The following is a 23,252-nucleotide window of genomic DNA, read 5'->3' on the forward strand; positions in this document are numbered from 1 at the left end:
TGCTGCTGTGACCACAGTCCCAAATGATTTTCCTTATCTCACTGCCTTACAGTGTTAGAAAGTAAATTGTCCTCAGTACCACATAATTTCATGTTAGTTTCAAAGCTTCATCCTGTGGAAATAGTTAGGATATAGCTCACTTGGATCTGCCCCTTTAGAATGGGACAATTTTTTAAAAGATTTTATTTATTTATTTGACTGAGAGAGGGAACATAAGCAGGGGGAAAGGGAGAAGTAGGCTTCCTTTGGAGCGGGGAGCCCAACATGGGGCTCGATCCCAGGACTCTGGGATCATGACCTGAGCAGAAGGCAGCCACTTAACAACTGAGCTACCAAGGAGCCCCTAGAATGGGACAATTTTAGAATGAGCAGGATGTTTGAGCTGCCGCATTGTGATCCTGAAAAGCCCTGTTGTGGATTCCAGCCTCTGCCCTCCTCACAGCTCTTAGCAGGAGTTGTCAGCCTGAAGGGGTTTCTGTCTTGGGTGGGGACATCCACTTCCGGCCTGCCCAGCCCTCTGAGTCCCAGCCCCTTAGCTGCTTAGTGGGAGATCCTCGAAACTGCTGTCCGGATGAGGTGTTCACGGGGCCTCAGGGCCTTGGGGTGAGAAGATGGGGTCTGGGCCTGGCCCTGTGGGCCTCCTACAGTCTCACTGGGCCGTGGGGGAGTTGTAGGCAGTTGCGGCATCAATGTTGTCTTGGTGAGGAGTGCCAGGGGCCAGTGCTATGGCTGGCCCAACCCTTAGAGTTCTTAGCATCACAGGACACAATTCAGCCTATTTTTACACTGTTCTCTTTTGAAAGAGCAATTAGGCAGGCCTGTTCTGTGGAAGACCTCTGTGGGAATAGTCCTAATGTTTGGATGGCCTTTCCTGAACTTTGGATGTATGTATCCCACTCAGTGCTCTTTACTTGGACATCTGACAGTCCTCAACACATGCAAAACAGAGCTCCTGTCTTCCTGAAACCCACCTCTGACAGCCTTTGTGGTCAAGGTTAATGTCAGCATTTGCTCTCCATGAGCTCAGGCCAACAGTCTTGGCATTTTCTTTAACTTCTCTCTTATTTTCATCTAAGCTCTTAGTGCACCCCTCTGGCTCTGCCTTCACAGCACAGCTAGCAGCTGACCGCCCTTGCCCTCTGCTGCTGCCATGTGGTGCAGGCCCCCCCTGCTCCCCCTGACATTGAACCAGGCAGGGGCTTCCCAAGGGCCTGCTGCCTCCACCTGCCCCTTGGCCTGTTTTCCACCCGGCTCCCAGAGAGGGTTTGCGCACTAAGTCAGGGCACATACTCCCTACACAGAGCCCTGCGACAGCTCCCAAAGATGCCTGCAGGTCTGCCCATGGCCCCTCCCCAGACCTGGGAGCTCCTCTTCCCCTGCTCTCGCTGCACCCCAGCCTCCTTGCTCTCCCAGAGGGACTTCCTTGTGCCACTCTCCCCCAACCTTGCAGCCTGCTTCCAGGGGTCCACAGGGTGTGCTGCCCCATTCCTCTGAATCAAAAACCCCCACAAAACACAAAAAAGTGAACTATGAAAACTTGAGTCTACAGAAAGGAGTGTAATGAGCTCTGTATACACACCCATTTGGACCAAACAGTTACCAAAGGTTTTTCTGTGCTTCCTTCATCAGCCCCTTTTCGAGGAGAGGGGTAGGGAACAGGGATTAGGGAAAATCCCAGACAGTTGTTTTAGCCCCCAGGGCTCAGGAGGCAGCTGTAAAACACCTGGGCTCTTCTTCACCTGGACACAATGCTGTTCTCAGACTTAGCAAATTTAATACTCAATCCACGTTTCAGGTTACCTGAATTTTAATTTTTATTTTTATTTTATTTTTTAAAAATATTTTATTTATTTATTTTACAGACAGAGATTACAAGTAGGCAGAGAGGCAGGCAGAGAGAGAGAGAGGAGGAAGCAGGATCCCTGCTGAGCAGAGAGCCTGATGCGGGACTCGATCCCAGGACCCCGAGATCATGACCTGAGCTGAAGGCAGCGGCTTAACCCACTGAGCCACCCAGGCACCCTTACCTGAATTTTTAAATGTCCTCCTACACTCGATCTACTCGGATCAGGACCAGCATGGTCACGTGTGCCATTTCTTGTCTCCGACCTCTGACCCCATCTTGCAGGAGACCCCGTGTCCTGGGCTTACCTGTTTTGTGATTGTGGGGTTCCTTGCCTTGTTTCCCTTTCCTCCATATGTCTAGAGACTAGATCTTCATCATGCAAGCCCCATTATCCTGCTCCAGCTCTTGTCTCAAGGGCACTTCCCTGGGTGGTGCTGCCCACCTCACGCCCCATCTGCGGTACAGCTGGATGGTCAGATTTAGCAAATAAAAATGCAGGATGCTAAGTTTCAATTCCAGATAAACAATTTTTTAGTATAATTATGTCCCAAGTGTTGGAAGAAACATTCTTACAACTACAGGCATACATCTCTAAAAAAAATTTCTCTATTTTTTCAGATAAAAATTTTATCTAGGATTTTCCTGAACATCACATTTGGCTGGACGCCCTGCCCTCGATCTGGCTACCTTTTGCGATGAAGTCATGTTGTCCTCACATCTGTGACGTTCTGATGGAGCCGTGGGCTGAGTGGTGTCAGCATGCTCTTTCTGTTGTGAATGTCCCCATAGTGGTCGTTGAAATCGCTTTTTAAGTACTCCCAGAAGATGGTGATTTTTTCTGTGTTTATCATTTCTTCCACATGTATTGGGTAAAATTTTCTGTAGAGAACTTTCCCTCTTCAAGAGGACTTTTGTTCACCTTACCCCTCAAGTCTTCCCTGTGGTGTTACAGCATGGTCCATAGGCCTTCCCTGCTCAATGTGCATAGCAATGCTCCCCCACCCCACCCCGCACCCACAGTGCACATCCCCCCTGAGGTGTATGTGTACAAAACGCTGCCCCCATCACCAGGGATTTTTATGTCTTGCTCATTCCTGTGTCTCTACAAGCCAAGGACAATGTGACCGAGCATGTGCTTCACAAATATTTATTCAGTTGGATTTTTGGATTAATGAATATTAAGGTTTAACTTTTGTAAGTTCCAAGACAATTATATGAAGACACGGCTTCACATACCTTAAAATTGGAAGTAATAATCCCAATTCCATGATAGTATGTTGGAGATTTAAAATGAATTTAAATAAATCACATTTAAATGGAAACACACATAAATAACTTTTTCACACAAAATGTATCGAATAGCATTTATTGCAAACCCATGCAAGGTCTTCATACACACCCGCAGTACACACCCGCAGTCTCTTCGTCTTCACATTAACTGTACATGTTGGATCTTGTTAGTTCCAGTTTATAGATGATGGAATTGAGACTCGAGAAATAGCCATTAGTCAGTCTTGAGCTTTCCAATCAGGCTTCCTCTTTTAGACTCAAGTCTAACTTTTTTATATTCTGGCTGCCTTTTTGCTTGCAAACATGACACAATCGACTTCCATAACTGAGTTACAAAACACAGTGTGTTTCAGCCACTTTGTCTTATAGGATGCTCTTCTTGTTGTTTGTCTTACCTTGAGATAGAAACCCACTAGCCTGCATCTCTTACTAGTGGGCGATTCCGCAGTTCTTAGGTGACCTGAGTAGGGACTTCTCATCTGCAGCAAACAAAGGCATCAGTGTGGAAGCGCAGCTCTTCGCACCTGAAATCTTCCAGCCCCTCTCCCCTCTCTCCTCCCTGCACCCTTCCAAGTCTGTAAAGCCAGACCCTCTGCCCTCCCTACCTGCTGGGCCTCCTCTTCCAGGGAAACCCCCGTGAAACCACACAAGAAAATGCCAATGCCCGTGCAGCAGGCAGAACAGAATCTAATCTCTTAACCTCTGTTGGCTCTGTGTGCGGAGCTGAGTGGGCTCCTGCTTTCGTTCTCCCTCAGCCACATGCAAGACCCTCATTAATGTACAAATACAGAGTTCCTATAAAGGAAGATTTATAGTGCAGGTCCTGGCAGCAGCAAGATAGGGGCTTGCTGTGAAAATTGTTTAGCCACTCTAAGCCTTAGTTTCCTTGTCTGTAAAGTGGACCTAGTGCCTGCCTAACAGGGTTGTGCTAAGATTTCAGTGTTAGCAGTCCTTTGAAGTGTTTTGCATGGTGTCGTCATGGTTAGTGCTGTAAATGATGACTCTTAAGAATCCCATATCCGGGACGCCTGGGTGGCTCAATGGATTAGAGCCTCCGCCTTCAGCTCAGGTCATGATCTCAGGGTCCTGGCATCGAGCCCCGCATTGGGCTCTCTGCTCAGCGGGAAGCCTGCTTCCTTCGCTCTCTCTCTCTGCCTGCCTCTCTGCCTGCTTGCGATCTCTGTCTTTGTCAAATAAATAAATAAAATAAAAAAAAAATCCCATATCTGAGGAGCTCACAGTGCAATGGGGCAAGCCTACTTTTAAGGTAAATTACGTACAGATGTGGTCCCGGCTGCGGCTGGTACATGAACAGGAGTAGAGAAGGAACAGAGAAGGGGCAACCCCCTGCGTGCGAAAGGGGCAGTTTGCAGAAATCAAAGGAGGAGAATTGCAGGCAAGAATGCAGCATGTGGTGTGGCCCCATACTGTGAGAGGATGTAGCACTGTGTGCTGGTAGAGGAAAGACAATTCAGTGGGAGCCGAGGGCAGAGTTTTGGGAGTGTGTGCTGGGAGAGCAGGCAAGAGAGCCATACTGGGGAGCCTGTCAGGGGTCCAGAGAGTGTGTGCTCCAGTCAGGAATGCGAGATGTGACTTTCCACAGGGATGGGCTCTGAACAGCTGGGCGGCCTGTCTCAGCTTCATCATCTCTAAGTGCAGAGAAGTAGCACCTTCCCACAGGATCCCACTTAACCTCCATGAGCATCTTAGAAGAATGTCTACACGGTAGTACTAGCAAGTGATACCTGTCAGTAGAGCAACAAAACTATTTTTCTCTAAGGTCAGAAATTCTAAATTGTCTGAATCAGTGAATTTCTTTTCATCTTCCAGGAAAGTTCTGTTTCAAATCCTGAAATGTAAATGTCCTGTTATTTGTTTTAATGCCAAGGACTTTGTGCGAACAGTGCTGCAGTGTTTTGGTAATGATGGCAGCTGGAAGCATGGTAAGTTTTAGTTTTTATAATCTCTTAAATTGAACTCTCCAGCAGTGATTCCTCCTGAGAATGAGACACGGGGAGGCAGGGACAGGACAACTCTGGGGGCCTGGCCACGTGGCTCCAAAGCCCCAGCTGTGCAGCCTTGTGCCCCAAGGGTGAGGGGGCACTTTCCCTCTGTGTTTTAGGTTGTTTGATTTTTTTGCAAATATATATTACTTTTTAAAATTTAAAATAAGAAAGAAGTGGCTTATGCAGAGTGGTCAGATGGGGTGTGTTGTTACTATAAATAGCTTATAAAGTCCCTACAAATTAAAGTCTAAGGGCACCTGGGTGGCTCAGTCGGTTGGGCGTCTGCGTTCAGCTCAGGTCATGATCTCAGGGTCTTGGGATCAAGTCCCAAATCAGATTCCTTGCTCAGCAGAGAACCTGCTTTTCCCTCTGCCTGTTGCTCCCCTGGCTTGTGTGCGCGCTCTGTCTCTGATGAATAAATAATTAAAAAGAAAAGAAAAATAAGTAAAGTCCAGGCACATGAAAATATCCTCAACATCACTCATCATCAAAACCACAATGAGATACCACCTCACACCTGTCAGAACGGATGGAATCAACAACACAGGAAACAACAGGTGTTGGTGAGGATATGGAGAAAGGAACCGTTGTGCACTGGTGGAAATGTCAGCTGGTGCAGACAGTGTGGAAAACAGCATGGAGTTTCCTCAAAAAGTTGAAAATAGAGCTACCCTGTAGCCCAGCAGTTGCACTACTGGGTATTTATGCAAGGAATACAAAATACTAATTCAAAGGAATTCATGTGGCCCTAAGCTTATAGCATCATTATTTACAACAGCTAAGATACAGAAGCAGCCCAAGTGTCCATGGAGAAGATGTGGTGTAGCTACACACAGTGGAATAGTACTCAGCCATGAAAAAGAATGGACTCTTGTCTTGTGCGATGATGTGGATGGAGCTAGAGAGTATCATGCTAAGTGAAATCAGTCAGAGGAAGACATATACCATATGATTCACTCCTATGTGGCATTGAAGAAACAAACAAGCAAAGGGGAAAAAGAGACAAACTGTAGAAGACTGTTTACAAAGTTTTCTTCAAAAACTCAGAAAACTGAGCCGTAGGCAGATGCTTAACTGACTGAGCCACCCAGGTGCCCCTAGACTTCAGTTTAATTCGTAGGGAATTTATAATCTATTTATAGGGGGAAAAAACAGGAGAGAGAATATATAGATTAAAAAAAGAAACAGGGGTGCCTGGGTGGCTCAGTGGGTTAAGGAAAAAAATTGTTTTGATTGTACAAAATTTCCAACATGTACAGAATTACCTGTGATAGAATAAGAAACGTATATTTAGTCTTTGTCCCTGCTTCCTGGCACATGGTTTCTAAGGCCCTTGCAATTCCCAGAGTGCTAAGAGTGTCTTTTGTGTGCTAATGAGAGGAATAGGAGCTGGGGACCACTAGTCGGCTTTGGGATGGGGCAGTGGACAGAATGACCATGCCAGGCTTAGTCATTTGGACTTCAAGTTCCCCACCCCCACCCCCGGGGACAGAGAAGGGATGGAGAGGTGGTCTATCGCAGTGGCCAGTGATCTCATCAATTGCATCCAGGCAGTGGAGCCTCCATAAACCACCCCTGCACAGGGGATAGTGGGGAACTGGAGGGCTCCCAGGTTGGGGAGCATGTCTGAGGGCTGGGCAGGTGGGAGCTCTGTGCCTCCTGCCTCCCACCTTGCCCTGTGTGTCTCTTCCATCTGGATGATCCGGAGTTGTGTCCTTCATGATACATGGGTCATGAGTTAGTACAGGTGCTTCCACAGTTTTGCGAGCCTGAGCAGGAGGTCATGGGAACCCCAATTTATAGTCAGTGGCATCTGAAGCAGGGGTAGTCTTGTGAGGCTGAGTCCTCAGCCTGCAGGTTCTGCACTCACGGTAGCCAGTGTCAGAGGGGTGCCAACTGTCAGATGCCCTCGCTGGGTGCCAGAGGTGGTGTTGGAAGGCAACATGGTACCCATCATCCAGCTTCAACAGTTTCCAGCTTATGTCCAGTCTTCTTTCCTCTGTATCTCCTCACAATTCCAAACCCCTGCCTCCTGGGTTAGTTTGTAGCAGATTCCAAGCTTCTTATGATTCCTCTGTAAATATTTCAATTATGTGATGGAACATGAGGGTTTCATTTTTAAAATGATGCAGTCATCATCTCCCCCAGATTAGTGGTAATCTTCCAGTGTTACTAGATATATCTGGTCAATGTGTGCTCTGCCCCCGTTGTCTTTAAATATCATTTGTGTTTGTTTTTATTTTCTTATGGTTTATGTGACTTGGGATCCAAACAAGAGTTAGGGTTAGGTTACCCTGAAGCTGGGATAGGTGTGATATGCTTCTTGTTTCTCTCTCTCTCTCTCTCTTTTTTTTTGTGGGAGAAAGAATCTTTTTTTTCTTTTAAGATTTTATTTATTTATTTGACAGAGAGAGAGAGAAAGAAAGATCACAAGTAGGCAGAGAGGCAGGCAGAGAGAAAGGGGAGAAGCAGACTCCCTGCTGAGCAGAGAGCCTGATGTGGGGCTTGATCCCAGGACCCTGAGATAATGACCTGAGCTGAAGGCAGAGGCTTAACCCACTGAGCCACCCAGGTGCCCCTGTTTCTTTTTTTTAAATCTATATTCTCTCTCCCTGTTTTATTTTCCTGTAATTACTTTGTCCTTGTGGATAGAACCAGCTTGTTTATCAAGTAGGATTTCCCAGCATTGGATTTTTCAGAATATATTCCTTCTTGCTGTTTAACACATTCTTCTTGCCCTTCTATTTCTTTTTCTTTCTTTCTTTTTTTTTTTTTTTTAAGATTTATTTATTTATTTATTTGACAGACAGACATCACAAGTAGGCAGAGAAACAGGCAGAGAGAGAGGAGGAAGCAGGCTCCCCGCTGAGCAGAGAGCCTGATGCGGGGCTCGATCCCAGGACCCTGGGATCATGACCCGAGCCAAAGGCAGAGGCTTTAACCCACTGAGCCACCCAGGCGCCCCTTGCCCTTCTATTTCTTATAAATTGGCAGTTGGATTGAGAGGCTTGATCAGATTTCAGGCCTGATTTTGGGGAGGGCAAAACTGAGTCATGACCCTGACCCTGACCATGACCCTAGGTAGTAGTGGGTCCTCCTGTCAGGAGATAAATGATATCTGGTTGTTTACCTCTTTTGTGGTGTTTGAACTCATTTCATATGTTGAATCTACCTCTGTGCTCTTTCCTATTTATCACTTTATCTAGAATCTATTTCCAATCTCATTTCTTTTTTTCTTATTTAAATATGATAGACAGAGATCACGAGCAGGCAGAGACAGGCAGAGAGAGAAGGAGGGGAAGCAGATGAGCATTCTCTCAGCAGACAGCCTGATGTGGGGCTTGATCCCAGGACTTGTGGGATCATGACCTGAGCCAAAGGCAGAGGCTTTAACCCACTGAGCCACCAGGTGCCCCTCTCATTTCTTTTTTTATATCCCTCTTCCCCATCATCTGTATCACATCAATTGCCTTAGTGTGTTACCAGTTCAGCTTTTACTTTTATTTTTTTCAGTTTCTATTTATGAATTTTTTTGTTTTATTTCCCGAACCCTTTCATTTCTTTGTTCAGTTCTTATTTTTCTAAGCCCTCTCATTTCCACATATTTGTAGTTCTGATTTATTTATTTTTCATTGCTTTTATCATTTTCTCAGATTTTCTTAGCTCTTTTTAAATCTGTCTTTTTGGCCTTTTTCTTTCAACTACTGGCATTTTCTCCTCGGTGAGGGGTCTTGTCCTGGGGGCTTGAGTATGTGAGGCAGAGGAGTTGACAGGAACCAGCCCCCAGGCCCTTCCTGTGCCATCACAACTTCCCCAGGACTTTTCAAGAATGTTAGCAGAGCCTTAATTTTGGACCATTAGAGCTCTGAAAAGGCAAGCAGAGTGAACTAGTCTGCCGGATCAGTTAGTGTGGCCACATGGTGTTGGGTCAGACCATGGGCAGCCAATGTGGGTGCAATTCCCAGAGCACTTGCCCATGTTGTTCCAGCCAAGGTTCCAAACGTTGGGGACTTCCCAGACATCAAATAAAAAAGTCACAATACCGGATCCATTGACAAACAGAAATCTCTTAGACAGCATAATTTAAAGATGCCAGAAGATATAATATTTAGTGTGTTGTGATCTAAGACTATAATTTTGTTTAAAAGCAAACTACTTGTTTTTAATGTAGCATTATTCAAAATGTTTAAGTAAGTTGGGGCACCTTGATGGCTCTATTGGTTGAGAATCCGAGTCTCAATTTCAGCTCAGGTCATGATCTCAGAGTCCTGAGTTCAAGCCCCAGATTGGGCTCTATGCTCAGTGCAGAGTCTACTTGGGATTCTCTCTCTCTCTCCCTCTACCCCTGCTTGTGCTCTCTCTCTCTCTAAAATAAATAAATAAATCTAGAAAATGTAAAGTAACTTAAAAACACAGTTTCTTAGAATTCATATTCATCTCTCAGTTTATTAGTTCCCCCCTTTTATAGCTTGCCGTCAATGTTTAAAATACTCTGGCACTAAAACTTACTTAGCAGATGTCGTTTTTGTTTTTCACAAAGCATCTTCCCATATGTCTCACAGAGATGTACAGCAACCTCTTCCCTGGGTTTTTGGATAAGAAATCTAGTACTTAGGGACAGTAACAGCCCAAGCTCCAGGGGTGGCATTGTTTTACACACCCCAGTGCGGCAGAGATCTGGGGGGGGGGGTCTCTCAGGTTTTCCTCTCATCAGGGGAAATGCCCCAAATGCCAGGCATCTCTGTCCTCACATACACTGCCCACTGCTCCACACCCCTGAACTTGGCAATGAGGACACTTATGCTCTTTCTTCAGCTCACAAGACTTGGGCTCCTGGACACCCTGAAGAGGGGTTAGGACACCTAGGAAGACAGCCCAGTGAGAGGTGCAGGGTTGGAAAGCTGGGGAGCAGGGGCGGGGGGCTGATGGGGGAGAGGAGGCCAGAAGAGTACCGGAGGGTTCTCATCACCACCTCTGAACATTTGTGAGAGGTCCAAGTTCCATGTTAGTTTAGTCCCCCTCTTCGGCTATCTGGGGTCAGTTCCCCATGGGGATTGCCTGTATGGGACCTAGGTCGTGGAGGCTGCTCGTACCAAAGGCTCTGAGTTCCTCAGGAATGGTGGAGCATCATTTTGGCACTCAGCTCCATAACTAGATGGCAATGCTATTATTATTATTTTGACCCTTGAGAAAAGGATGGTTCTTCAGTTTTTGTGGAGTGATCAAATGGCCTTTTTCTTTGTAGTTGTTCATTTTGTAGGGCTTGATCCCAGAATTGCTGCCTGGCTTATAGATCCTGGGGATGCTTCACCCTCTTTTGAAGATTTAGTGGCAAAATACCTTGAAGGCTCCATCTCTGTTAATGTGAACAGCACATATGGGAATTCCTCAAGAAATGCTGTGGTAAGTTGTGTTAAGATCAGAGTTTACCAACTTAGTCAACCCAAATTTTTTCCTTGAAACTTCTTCCACTTCATACAGTCCTGTAATAAAAAGAACATTGCTGACATCATTTTCACTTATTCTGTACAATGCTTTTTACTCTGATGCTTCTGGTGGAGGATATTGAATTAGGATGGGTGACTTCTATTCCTTCATGGAACTAACTCCCTGGGAAGTCTGTTCACAGCGGGATTCTTCTAAAAGGACTCTTTGGGGTCAGCAAGCCACATGCTCTGTGTCCATGAGCTGCTCGTAGTGCTGGTGGCCTGGCCACCACACAGAGGCTTTGGCCACACCTCACTCCATGTGCCCAGGTGGGTTTTCCCAAGGCCTGTTCTGGAGACACACCGATTTGTTAGGAACTACGTCTGCAGTTGCCATGGTACTCATGGCTCTGGAGCAAAGTCCCCGAGAAGGGGACCCCCAGCTGGGCCACTCTCTTGAGGCTTCCTGTGTGCAAATCAACAGCAACACGCTAGACGCACGAGTGGGTGAGTGTACAGGGGCTCAGGGAGCACAAGTACTGGCTGTGGGCTGGGAATCACTGGGGCAGAGTGGCTGGTGAGGTGAGGGCCCTGAGCCTCTGGGAGGTCTGCTCGCTCCTGCCCTTCATCCTGTGCCATCTGTGAGGGAGGATCTGAGTCATATGGGGACTTGAAGGTACAAATGCAGAAACTTACTGCGCCTTAATCTGAGGATGTGTCTGAGGAATATGGGGGAGCTCACAGACTCAGAGGGAAAGCAGTAACAGGCTGCAGAAGACATGAGCCCTCAGGCCCCAGGCCCAGCAGTGAGCCATTTGTCACTTTTGTTGAAGACCCACAGGGAGTTCCCTCACTGTGCCACATGTGTGCCCCTTGGTGGGGGTAGAGGACATGAAGGTGAGTTCTACTGATCTTATGATGCTGGGAGGGGAGCTTCCTCAAAGAGCAGCTGAAATAGGGATGTGCCCACCTCCGCACTACCAGTTCCAGTTTATAGAGGAGAAGACCAAGGTGCAGAAAGGTCAATGTGCATGCACATTGCCCAAAGTCAAGTTGAGGCTGTGGTTCAAAGTGTGCGCTTCTGACTCTAAAGTCTAGTTTCTTCCTAGTGCATCTGGGAATGGGAGTAGCCACGGTAACAGAGCAACAGCCACAGAGGTGTTTTCTCCCTGTCAAGGAGCCAGGGCCCCACACCCAGGCTGGAGCAGCTGCTCACAGTGCTGCCCATGTGCTGTTGCCTCACCCAGGGCCCTCAGCACACTGCAGGAAGAAAAGCAGGGGCCCCTGCGAACTCGCACTTGAGTCTCTTGACTTGAAATGTGTCCACTGTGAAGGCCTGCAGTGTGTGAGGGGTGGGAGGCGAGAGCCAGGCCCACTCTGTGCTGGCTGAAGAGGTGACAGGAATTATCTGGGAGAATGCAGGAGAAGTCTGGGCCAAGGGAGCAGCACGGGAGCTGGAGAGAAGGGTGAGATTTCGAAGGAAGGTGTGGGGTAGATGGGTAGCTGTGTCAGGGGCTCTTTCGGGAAGGTGCTGGTACCCCTTGGAGCTTGGTCTTGTCCTGGCGGAGCCCTGGCTGGAGAACCACTCATAGTGGGAGGCTCATCATGAGGTCTGTCCTGTGGGAAGCTCATTCAGGCAGGAGTAGACATTCTGCCCCAATACCAGTCGTGCGTGAGAGCCAAGGCTGGGGATGAGGAGAGTGCAAAGGCCAGACTACATCAGTCCACTGCTGGCTCCTCATCCTGGGGTTTCTCTGGCTTGGGGCCTTGAGGCCAAAAGTGGAGTGTGGGGAGTTGTTTGGCAGAGCGAGTGATCTGGCAAGGAGAGTCAGGCTGTGTGTCGCGGGCTGCAGCCCTGATCGTCCATGCTCAGGCCTCTGGGGCTGACGTCTGGGTGAGGACGGATGCTGAGGGTGGCCACGTGGCTCCTCAGCCTACTGGGGCACGGGGGGGGGGGACACGCATCTGTCTCTTCCACCGTGTGATCTTTGCACCGTGGACACTCTGCAGTTCCTGCAAAATGAGGAAAAAACCGGGTTTGGGGGAGAGGCTCCAGGTAGCTTGCACTTGCCTGGTAAGAAGGCTGTTGTGTAACGTGGGAGCTTGCCCACGGGAGCTATTTGGTGAGGCCGCCAAGAGAAAGATTCTGCCTTGGAAAGACTGCCATGGCAGTCTGCCATGGAAAGACTCATGCCACCTAGCTAGTGCCCATTTCTGTGGGTTGTGTCCCTCCCTGGATTTCGATGAACATTGCTGCAAGTTTGCCTAATCTTTCATTCTTTTGATCTTTTAAAAGAATCAGAATGTACGTGTGAACCTGAAGACACTCTACAGACTTACGATGGGCCTTTGCTCCCAGCTGAAGGCAAGGCATCTCATAACTTGGGGTCGGCAGGCACTCCTCCTCACTGTTCCCCAAGAGCATCTTTTACTCCCATCCATGCTCACAGCTGTACAGAAAACAGAGCAGTGAATCCTCAGGCCAAGTAAACTTGTGCCTCACTCATAGAAGGACAGGCCACATGATGGGACCTGGAGGGGTATTCTTTTTTTTTAAAGATTTTATTTATTTATTTGACACAGAGAGAGAGTACAAGCAGAGGAAGCAGCAGCAGAGGGAGAGGGGTAAGCAGGCTCCCACTGAGCAAGGAGCCTGATGTGGCACTTGATCCCAGGAAACTGGGATCATGACTGGAGCCGAAGGCCGTTGCTTAACCAACTGAGCCACCCAGGTGCCCCAAGGACTTGGAGTTTTTATTTTTATTTTATTTTTAAGATTTTATTTATCCATTTGACAGAAAGAGATCACAAGGAGGCCTCTGCCTCCTTTTTAAGTGTGATGAAGGTATTTTAAACTTTTTTTTTTAAGATTTTATTTATTTATTTGACAGACGTAGATCACAAGTAGGCAGAGAGGCAGGCAGAGAGAGAGGAGGAAGCAGGCTCCCTGCTGAGCAGAGAGCCCGATGTGGGGCTCTATCCCTGGACCCTGGGATCATGACCCGAGCCGAAGGCAGAGGCCCAACCCACTGAGCCATCAGTGGTGCCCTGAACTTGGAGTTTTTAAAAAATGTTTTCTGTAGGCTAATAACTGTAGCATTTCTAAAAAGCTACCAAATGAATTGAAATATTTCTTTTTTTAAAAAAGTTTTTATTTATTTATTTATTTATTAGCGAGAAAGGGAGTGCGTGAGTAGGGGGACTGGACTTGGAGTTTTAAAAAAATGTTTTCTGTAGGCTAATAACTGTAGCATTTTTAAAAAGCTACCAAATGAATTGAAATATTTCTTTTTTTAAAAAAGTTTTTATTTATTTATTTATTTATTTATTAGAGAGAAAGGGAGTGCATGAGTAGGGGGAGGGGCAGATGGAGAGGGAGAAAAATTCTCCAGCAGACTCCCCACTGAGGGGGCTTCATCCCAGGACCCTGTGATCATGACCCTGATATCATGACCTGAGCCAAAGTCAGATGTTTAACCCACTGAGCCACCTATGTGCTCCTCAGCTGGGATGTTTCTAATGTTGCCATTGACATAAAAGCAGAGCATTTATTTTAGTTTAATAGTAAGATGGACACAGCTCTCCTCAGTCTCGTTGGGAAGCAGAGGGCATTTACAGGAACAGTCAAGAAGTGTTGAAGGAAGGGACTGTGTGTGGATGCAAGGCCAGGAGTGAAGGGCCAATAAGGGACAGAAAGCATCAGGGGACAGGCACTGCTTTTCCACCATTGGGCCTGGAGGGGAAGCTGTCACCAGGCTCCGGGGAGAGCCAAGGCCCTGCAGAGGCTGCTGGTCAGGAGCTGGGCTTGAGGCACTGTGGCTGCAGGCCCAGGACTATGGGCTGCTGGGAGGGGTCCAGCGGGAGAGAGGAAGCCCTTTTTTCTTCCCTACTAACACAGCCCAAGAACTGAGGAGGAGCCAGGTGGTGTCTTGGAGCATGTCAGCCCATCCCCGAAAGGGCTGGGGCAAAGTTCAGGGCTTGGGGCCGGGAGGACTCTAGTGAGGGCACGGTGGAGGTGTAGGTGAGGCAGAGGGCTTTTGGATGGCAGCAGGAAGGGACACACATGACAGAAGCCCTGAGAAGAGGCATGGAGACAGTCTGAATAAATGCAGAGATGTTTCATACTCTGGGAGGAGGTGACCTGGTGACCTCATATAAAGATTTCACCTCTCCCCACATTAATTTCTAAAGCCAATTCAAAAACCAATGAAAATTCTAGCTATACTTTTGGGAATTCAGTAAACCTATTCTGAAGTTAAACGGAAGATTAAAAGCTTAAAATACTGGGGCGCCTGGGTGGCTCAGTGGGTTGGGCCTCTGCCTTCGGCTAGAGTCATGATCTCTGGGTCCTGGGATCAGGCCCTGCATCAGGCTCTCTGCTTGGCGGGTAGCCTGCTTCCCCCACTCTCTCTCTGCCTGCCTCTCTGCCTACGTGTGATCTATGTCTGTCAAATAAATAAATAAAATCTTAAAAAAAAAAGTTTACAATACCTTCATCACATTTAAAAATGAGAAAGATTTGGGGGCCCTGGGTGGCTCAGTTGGTGAAGTGTCTGCCTTTGGCTCAGGTCCTGATCTCAGGGGTCCTGAGATTGAGCCCCTCATTGGGCAACTGGCTCTGTGGGGAGTCTTCTTCTCCCTCTCCCTCTGCTGCTCCCCTTGTGTGTGTGTGCTCTCTCTCTCTCTCTCAAATAAATAAAATATTTTTAAAATTTTTAAAAATGAGAAAGATAAAGAGAATTGGGAATGGGGCTTGGCCTACCCTATATTTCTAAATATCTCTATGAGGTCTTGGTAAGGAAATAGGATATTTGAAAGAAATAGGAGTTCTACTAGGAAGGAGGATGACAGGAGGGTGGCTGTTGGGTGGAAGTTGCCTGAATTTCACCTCAGTGCTATCAAGTAGGCTGTTCAGCCCAGTGCAGACAGAAATAATTTAAAAGTAACATTGGTATCATTTCTTCCTACAAAACAGGTTTATGGATTATGGCAACTATTTTGTACTTTGGAGCTTCCTCTGATACCAATTTTGGCAGGTAAGGTACCATAAAGGTGACAGACAATCGTGTTTCTAGGGAATTCTTGACACTGTTTGAGAGCAGCTGTTTCTCTCTTATTAGGGTGGGCAGTGTGTCATGGGAGTTCTGCAAGGCAGCAAGCCCTGTATTCCCCTCTCTGTAATAAGAGGGGTTGGAGAGCATCACCTGTTGATCTAGAAGAACGAGACGGTTCTGACCTCTCAGTCACATGAGGTCCCTTTTACATCCTGGCCGAGCGGCAGCCCCACACTCCTCAGAGCAGCAGTGTGGAGTGAGCCTGTGGCATGTTCTGCACAGCAGTTGTTTGTCCTGGTGGTGTACTGTCAGTCCTGCCCTTAGGGACAGCACCTAGGACAGGGGGTGCGAGCCCTCCTCTGCCTTTGTCTCACAGCCCCCACTTGACCCAGGTCCTGCTGGGCACTAGGGGAGCCAAGCCCAGCCCAGTGCTCCACAGCCTGGCTGGCCCGAGATGACTCCGTCCCATGTGGCCATTCAGGGAGTGTCCCCACGGCCCCCACCGCCACTGCTGGGCTCCAGCATTGACCCTCACAGATCGTTTGTGGAGGTGGGACGCAGCAGGCACTGTCATTATTGTCCTTGTGAGGGAGTAAGTCTTGCTCCCCGTCCCAGAGGCTTTCGTGGAGATAACTCATTGATGCAAGTTTGATCTGCTTTGGTGTTTGAATCACAGTGATGGAGAGCCACAGCATTCGGGTGAACAGAGGAGAGATGGAGAGGACTTCAGCCCTTCTGGGGGTGCGTTTTTATTTCAGAGCCAGGCTGCCTGTTAGCTCTTTCCTGCCTGTAAGTCCTTCCCCCCCTTCTCCATTCCTCGTTCACCTGGCTTGGATGTATGTTCAGGGGAGCACTGGGCCCTGACCAGCCGTAAACAGGCACATGGCTGGGAGCTTGCTCCATGGTGCACACAGGATATCATGGGTCCTCCGGCTTCTGAAAGGTCAGGTTCTTCTCACAGGGACACCACCTATAGTTGGGTGAGGGGAGTTCATGGATTTCTTGGGTTCTTGGTAAAAGCAAGAATAGGGGACCCAGGTGGCTCAGTTGGTGAAGCATCTGCCTTTGGCTCAGGTCATGATCCCAATGTCCTGGGATCGAATTCTGCATCAGGGTCTGGGCTCCCTGCTCTGCGGGGAGTCTGCTTTTCCCTCTGCTGCTCCCCCTACTCATGCTCTCTCTCTCTTTCTCAGATAAATAAGATCGTTTTAAAAAGCAAGAAAAAGGGACACCTGGGTGGCTCAGTTCGTTAAGGCGCTGCCTTCAGCTCAGGTCATGATCCCAAGGTCCTGGGATCGAGTCCCGCATCGGGCTCCTTGTTCAGCAGGGAGCCTGCTTCTCTCGCTGCCTCTGCCTGCCTCTCTGCCTGCTTGTGTGTACTCTCTCTCTCTATCCCTGGCAAATAAATAAAATCTTTTTAAAAAATAAATAAAAAGCAAGAACAAAATTTTTAAAAATGAATATGAAAAATTAAAAATACAGATGGTGCATGGAAATGCATAAAAAATGCATTAAAATGCTTCACGTAAGTTATTTTAAGGGAAGCTCTGGTATAACCATCACCTGAGTCATAGTGTAAAATTTCCAGAAGTGCTGTGTGCCCTTTCCCCATCAGAACCCCTTCCCGCTGCCAAAAGTAACCTCTGCCCTGACTTCTGGATTCACTACTTATTGCTTTGGTTTCCTTTCCACCTCAGTGCCTCAGTGGCTTTCCTTTGGAACTATGAGTTAGGGGTTATCTGATGCGCTCCCTTCACCCCAAGTCTCAGCTCTACCACTGTCCTGTGTGGCTCGGGCTTTGTCTTCCTTCGCCCGCATCCCACTGTGGACAGCATCTGGGGTGTGGCACGCTGCTCCACTGAGCATGTCCGCTGGGCCTTGGGTGCAGGATGGTCTCCTCAGCTTCAGAAAGCAGCCCTGAGTTGCTTTTCAAAGTCACACCACCGGGAGCACACACGGGAGGGTCCTTCCATTGCACAGCCTCACCTACATGGGGACCTCAGGCTTTTCAGAGCAACCATTCTGGCGGGGACATAATGGTATCTTGGTAGAATTTTGGTTTCTATTTTCCTGACTACTGATGAGATGGAATAGCTTTTTAAGTCATCATTGGCTACTAGGAGTTTCTCTTTGGTAAAAGGTCTTTTTTCATGTTTCTTACCCATTTTCACATGGAGTGCTCTGTCTTTCCCTTACTAATTTATAGGACATCTTGATAAACTCCAGTTACAAGCCTGTCACATAGACCTTCTCCCTCTCTGTGTTACCTTTTTACTCTCCTCATGATGTCTTCTGACAAATAAGAAGTTCCTAATTTTTAATGTAGCATAATTTACCCATCTTTGGTTAGTGCTTTCTGTGTGCTGTTTAAGAAAGCTTTCCTTATGTCAAGCTCATGAAGTATTCTCATGTATTATGTTTAAAAGCTGTTTTTATTAGCCTTTGCATTTAGGTTCATAATCCACCTGATTTTTTCTTTTTATGTACTTTTTTAATTGAGAAAGACATTTCCTACAGTGAATAGTACAAATATTTTTAATTATTGTGATAAAATGTAACATTTAGCATAAAGCTTACCATCTTAGCAATTTCCGATTAGACAGTACAGTGGTATTAAATACATTCGTGTGCTTGTGTGGCACGACTGCCATCCATCCCAGTCACTTCGCACTCGCCCCTCCCCACCGCTCCCAACAGCCACCATTATGCTCTCTGTCTCTATGATCTGACTGCTCTGGGTACTTCATGTAAGTTGAATCACGCAGAATTTATCTTTTTGTCACTGGCTTATTTCACTTAACATAATGTCTTCAGCATTTATCCTGGTTTTAGCATGTTGCACTTTTCTTCCTTTTCAAGGTCAGATGTATGTACCACATTTTGCTTACCATTCATCTGCCAGAGGAGGCAAGTGACTGGGTTTGCTTCCGTGTTCTAGCCATTGTGAGTAATGCTGCTATAAAAATGGGTGTATAAAGAGCTCTGTGAAGCCCTGCTTTCAGTTCTTTTGAGTACATACCCCAAGGCAAATTGCTAGATTTTACAGTAATTTTTAATTTTTTGAGGAACCACTGTACTTATTTCCACCATTTTGCACTCCCAATAAGAGTGCATAAGCGCACTTTCTCTACATCCTCACTGATACCTATTGTTTTCTCAGTTTTTTGTTTTGTTTTGTTTGTATAATAGCCATCCTAATGGGTGTGAGGTGGTATCTCAGTGTAGTTTTGATTCTTATTCCCCTAATGTTTAGTGATATTGATCATCTTTTCATGTGCTTACTGACCATATGTGTATCATCTTTAGTAAAATGCCTATTCAGGTCTTTTGCCCATTTTTAAATTAGGTTGTTAATTTTTTCTTCTTGTTGAGTTTTAGGAATTCTCTATATATACTCTGGATAGCAATCCTTTTCAGATATATGATTTTTTAATATTTCCTCATTTTTAATGGGTTACGTTTTTACTCTGTTGATAGTGTCTTTCGATGCACAAAATTTCTAAGTTTTCATAGTCCAATGTAAATTTTTTTTTCTTTTACCTTTGCCTTTGTTGTCATATCCAAGAAATAGCTGTCAAATACTATATTGTGAAGTTTTGTCTTGTGTCTCCTTCAAAGAGTTTTATTGTTGTAGGTCTTACATTTAGGTCCTTGATACCTTGATTAGGTCCTTGAGTTAATTTTTATAAATGGTACAATGTAGGGGTCCACCTTCATTTTTCTGCATGTGAATGCCCAATTTTCCCGCACTATCTGGGAATAGACTTCCTTATTAGTTTTAGGACTATTCAGATTTTCTATTTCTTGGTGATTTAATCTTGATGGGTTTTGTGATTGTTGATTGAACTTTTATGTTTCATCTAGGTTATCCAATTTGTTGGTGTATAGTACTCTTTTGTAATTCTTCTCATTTTTGTAGAACAATGTCCCCACTCTCATTTACATTCTCCATTGAATGTTCTTGGCGTGCTTGTCCAAAATAATTTGACCATATTTGCAAGGGTTTGTTTCTGGGCTCACGACTCTATTCTCTTTGTCTCTATGTCTGTCCTATGCTAGTACACACTGTTTTGATTAGTGTAGCTTTGTAGTCAGTTGTGAAATCAGGAAGTATGGGGCCTCCACATATGTTCTTTTTTCAAGATTGTTTTGCCTATTTGGGGTCTCTTGAGATTTTGTATGAATTTTAGGATGCATTTTTCTCTTTCTAAAAAAAGGTCTTTGGGATTTTGATAGGAATTACATTGAATCTGTAGATCTCTTTGAGTAGTTTTGGTAAATCTTCCAATCCACAAACATGAGATGTATTTCCATTTATTTATTTATTTTTAAATTGATTTCAGCAGTGTTTTATCATTTTCACTGTTTGAGTCCTTCATCGTCTTTGTTAATTCCTAAATATTTTATTCTTTTTGATGCTACGATGAATAGAATTGTTTTTGTAATTTCCTTTTCAGATTGTTCATGTGTAGAAATACGGCTAATTTTTGTGTGTTGATGTTGTATCCTGCTACTCTGCTGAGTTCCAAAGTTCTAACAGTTGTTTGGAGGGTTTTTTGTTTTGTTTTGTTTTTTGTTTTTGTTTTTTTTAGGTGTGGACTCTACACATAAATGGTGAGTTTTCTATATATGAAATCATATCATGCAGAGATAAATTTACTTCTTCTGTCCAATGTAGATGCCTTTTTTTTTCTTGCCTAATTGCTCTGACCAGAACTTCTGGTACCATGTTGAATAGAAGTGGTGAAAGCAAACAACCTTGCCTTGTTCCTCATCTTAGAGGAAATGCTCTCAGTCTTTCTGTGGGTTTTCTTTTTTTTTTTTTTTTTAAGATTTTATTTATCCATTTGACAGACAGAGATCACAAGTAGGCAGAGAGGCAGGCAGAGAGAGGAAGGGAAGTAGGCTTCCTGCTGAGCAGAGAGCCTGATGTGGGGCTCGATCCCAGGACCCTGAGATCACTACCTGAGCCGAAGGCAGAGGCTTTAACCCACTGAGCCACCCAGGCACCCCTCTGTGGGTTTTCTTATATGGTTTTTATTATGTGGAGGTAATTCCCATCTGTCCTTAGTTTGCTGAATGGTTTTTTTTTTTTTTTTTAATCATGAAAGGGTGTTAAATATTGTCAAATGATTTTCAACATGATCCTCTGTTTTTTTTTTTTCCTCCCTCCTGGTGTTGATGTGGCATATTACATTGATCAGTTTCCATGTATGGACCCATACTTGCATGCCAGGAATAAATCCCACTTGGTCATGGTATATAGTCCTTTTAAAATATTATTACTATGTTGAGGGTTTTTACATTGATATTCGTAAGGGTTGTTGGTCTATCTTTTTCTTGTATCTCTGTCTGGCTTTGGTATCAGGGTAATGCTGGCCTCAGAATGAGTTAGGAAGTGGTCTTCCATCCTCTTCATTTTTTTGGAAAAGTTTGGGAAGGATTGGTGTTGGTTCTTCTTTAAATGTTTGGTAGAATTCACTCGTGAAGTTAATAATCTGGGGCTCTTCTTTGTTGGGAGAAGAATTATTGATTCAATCTCCTTATTAAGTTTTAGGACTATTCAGATTTTCTATTTCTTGGTGATTTAATCTTGATGGGTTTTGTGATTGTTGATTGAACTTTTATGTTTCATCTAGGTTATCCAGTTTGTTGGTGTATAGTACTCTTTTGTAATTCTTCTTATTTTTGTAGAACAATGTCCCCACTCTCATTTCTGATTTTATTACTTTGAGTTTTCTCTTTTTTTCTTAGCCTACCTAGTGAAAACTTGTCAATTTAAAAAAATTTTTTTTGAAAAACTAACTTTTGGTTTTATCAGTTTTCTCTACTGTTTCCCTATTTATTTCCTTTATCTCTATTCTGATATTTATCATCATCTTTTTTTCACCTTGGGGTTTAATCTGTTCTTGTAGTTCTTTAAGTTGTAAAGTTAGGTTACTGATTTCAGGTCTTTCTTGTTTCTTAATATTTATAGGTATTAAATTCCCCTTTAGGGGTGCCTCGGTGGCTCAGTGGGTTAAGCCTCTGCCTTCGGCTCAGGTCATGATCTCAGGGTCCTGGGATTGAGCCCCACATCAGGCTCTCTGCTCAGCGGGGAGCCTGCTTCTTCCTCTCTCTCTCTGCCTGTCTTTCTGCCTACCTGTGATCTCTGTCAAGTAAATAAATAAAATTTTTAAAAAATTCCCCTTTATTGCAGCTTTTGCTGCATCCTATAAGTTGTGATATATTGTGTTTTCATTTTTATTCATCTCTAAATAATTTCTAAATTCTCTTTTGAGTTATTCTTTGATCCTTTGATCATTTTAAAATAATTTATTTTCCACAGTTTAGTGAATTTTCCAGTTTTCCTTTTTTTTTTTTTTTTAAAGATTTTATTTATTTTTTCAACAGAGAGAGATCACAAGTAGGCAGAGAGGTAGGCAGAGAAGAAAGAGGAGGAAGCAGGCTCCACGCCAAGGAGAGAGCCCGATGTAGGGCTCAATCCCAGGACCCTGGGATCATGACCTGAGCCGAAGGCAGAGGCTTTAACCCTCTGAGCCACCCAGGGGCCCCTCCAGTTTTCCTTTTTTTTTTTTTTTTTAATCAAAGCTTTATTTTATTTTATTAATTTATTTATTTTTTAAGGATTTATTTATTTGAGAGAGACAAAGAGAGATCACAAGCAGGCAGAGAGAAAGAGGGGGAAGCAGGCTCTCTGCTGAGGAGAGCCTGACACGGGGCTCTATCCCAGGACCCTGGGATCATGACCTGAGCCAAAGGCAGAGGCTTAATCCACTAAGCCTCCCAGGCATGCGCCCCCCCCCCCCCCAGTTTTCCTTTTGTTATTGATTTCTAACTTCATCCTGTTGTAGTCAGAGAAGATGTTTTGTATAATAACTATTTTTTGATATATCTTGAGCCTTAATTTGTGGCTTAAGATATGGTCTGTCCTAGAAAATGTCCCATGTGTAAGTGTATATGGTGGTTGTGGGTGGTGCTCTGTGTGTCTGTTGGATCTCATTGGTTTCTTGTGCTGTTTAAGTCCTCTGTTTCCTTATCTTCTCTGTGGCTGTTCTACCAGTTATTGTGAGTGGAACTATTACTGTAGAATTGTCTATTTATCCCTTCAATTCTGTCATTTTTTTCTTCATATATTTTGATGGTCTGTCCTTAGGTGTGTGTTTATAAGTGTTGTATGACAGTTGCTGTATGTGTCACATACATGTCATCCTTTGTCTCTAGTAACCATTTTTTATTTAAAGTCTATTTTTTCTGGTATTAATATAGCCATCCCTGCTCTCTTTGTGTCACTATTTGCATATCTCTTTCTGTCCTTGTACTTTCAACCTGTCTGTATCTTTGAATTTAAAGTTTGTCTTTTGGGACACCTGGGTGGCTCCTTTGGTGAAACATCTGCCTTTGGCTTAGGTCATGGTCCTGGGGTCCTGGGATCGAGTCCCACATTGGATTTCCTGCTCAGCAGGGAGTCTGCTTGTTCCTCTCCCTCTGCCCCTCCCTCTGCTCATGCTCTGTCTTTCTCAAATAAATAAATAAAATCTTTTAAAAAATAATGTTCGCCTCTGTGGACAGCATGTAGTTGGACCGTATGTTTTTATCTATTATGCCAATCTCTGTCTTTTGATTGGAA

At 45.2% G+C, this 23,252-nt stretch overlaps 1 protein-coding gene across 1 annotated transcript in view; it reads left to right on the top strand.

The window, feature by feature from the left end:
• The window catches only part of POLN (DNA polymerase nu), a 156,587-nt gene that overhangs the window by 32,202 nt on the left and 101,133 nt on the right, over positions 1-23,252 (top strand). The window contains exons 6-10 of the mRNA XM_082727077.1: positions 4,967-5,079; positions 10,388-10,545; positions 12,865-12,933; positions 15,544-15,604; positions 16,299-16,363. Of these exons, the coding sequence (XP_082583203.1) occupies positions 4,967-5,079; positions 10,388-10,545; positions 12,865-12,933; positions 15,544-15,604; positions 16,299-16,363 (466 nt within the window). The remainder of the gene's footprint in view (positions 1-4,966; positions 5,080-10,387; positions 10,546-12,864; positions 12,934-15,543; positions 15,605-16,298; positions 16,364-23,252) is intronic.

This window comes from Mustela nivalis, assembly GCF_964662115.1.
Source record: "Mustela nivalis genome assembly, chromosome: 4".
Classification (NCBI taxonomy): Eukaryota; Metazoa; Chordata; class Mammalia; order Carnivora; family Mustelidae; genus Mustela; species Mustela nivalis.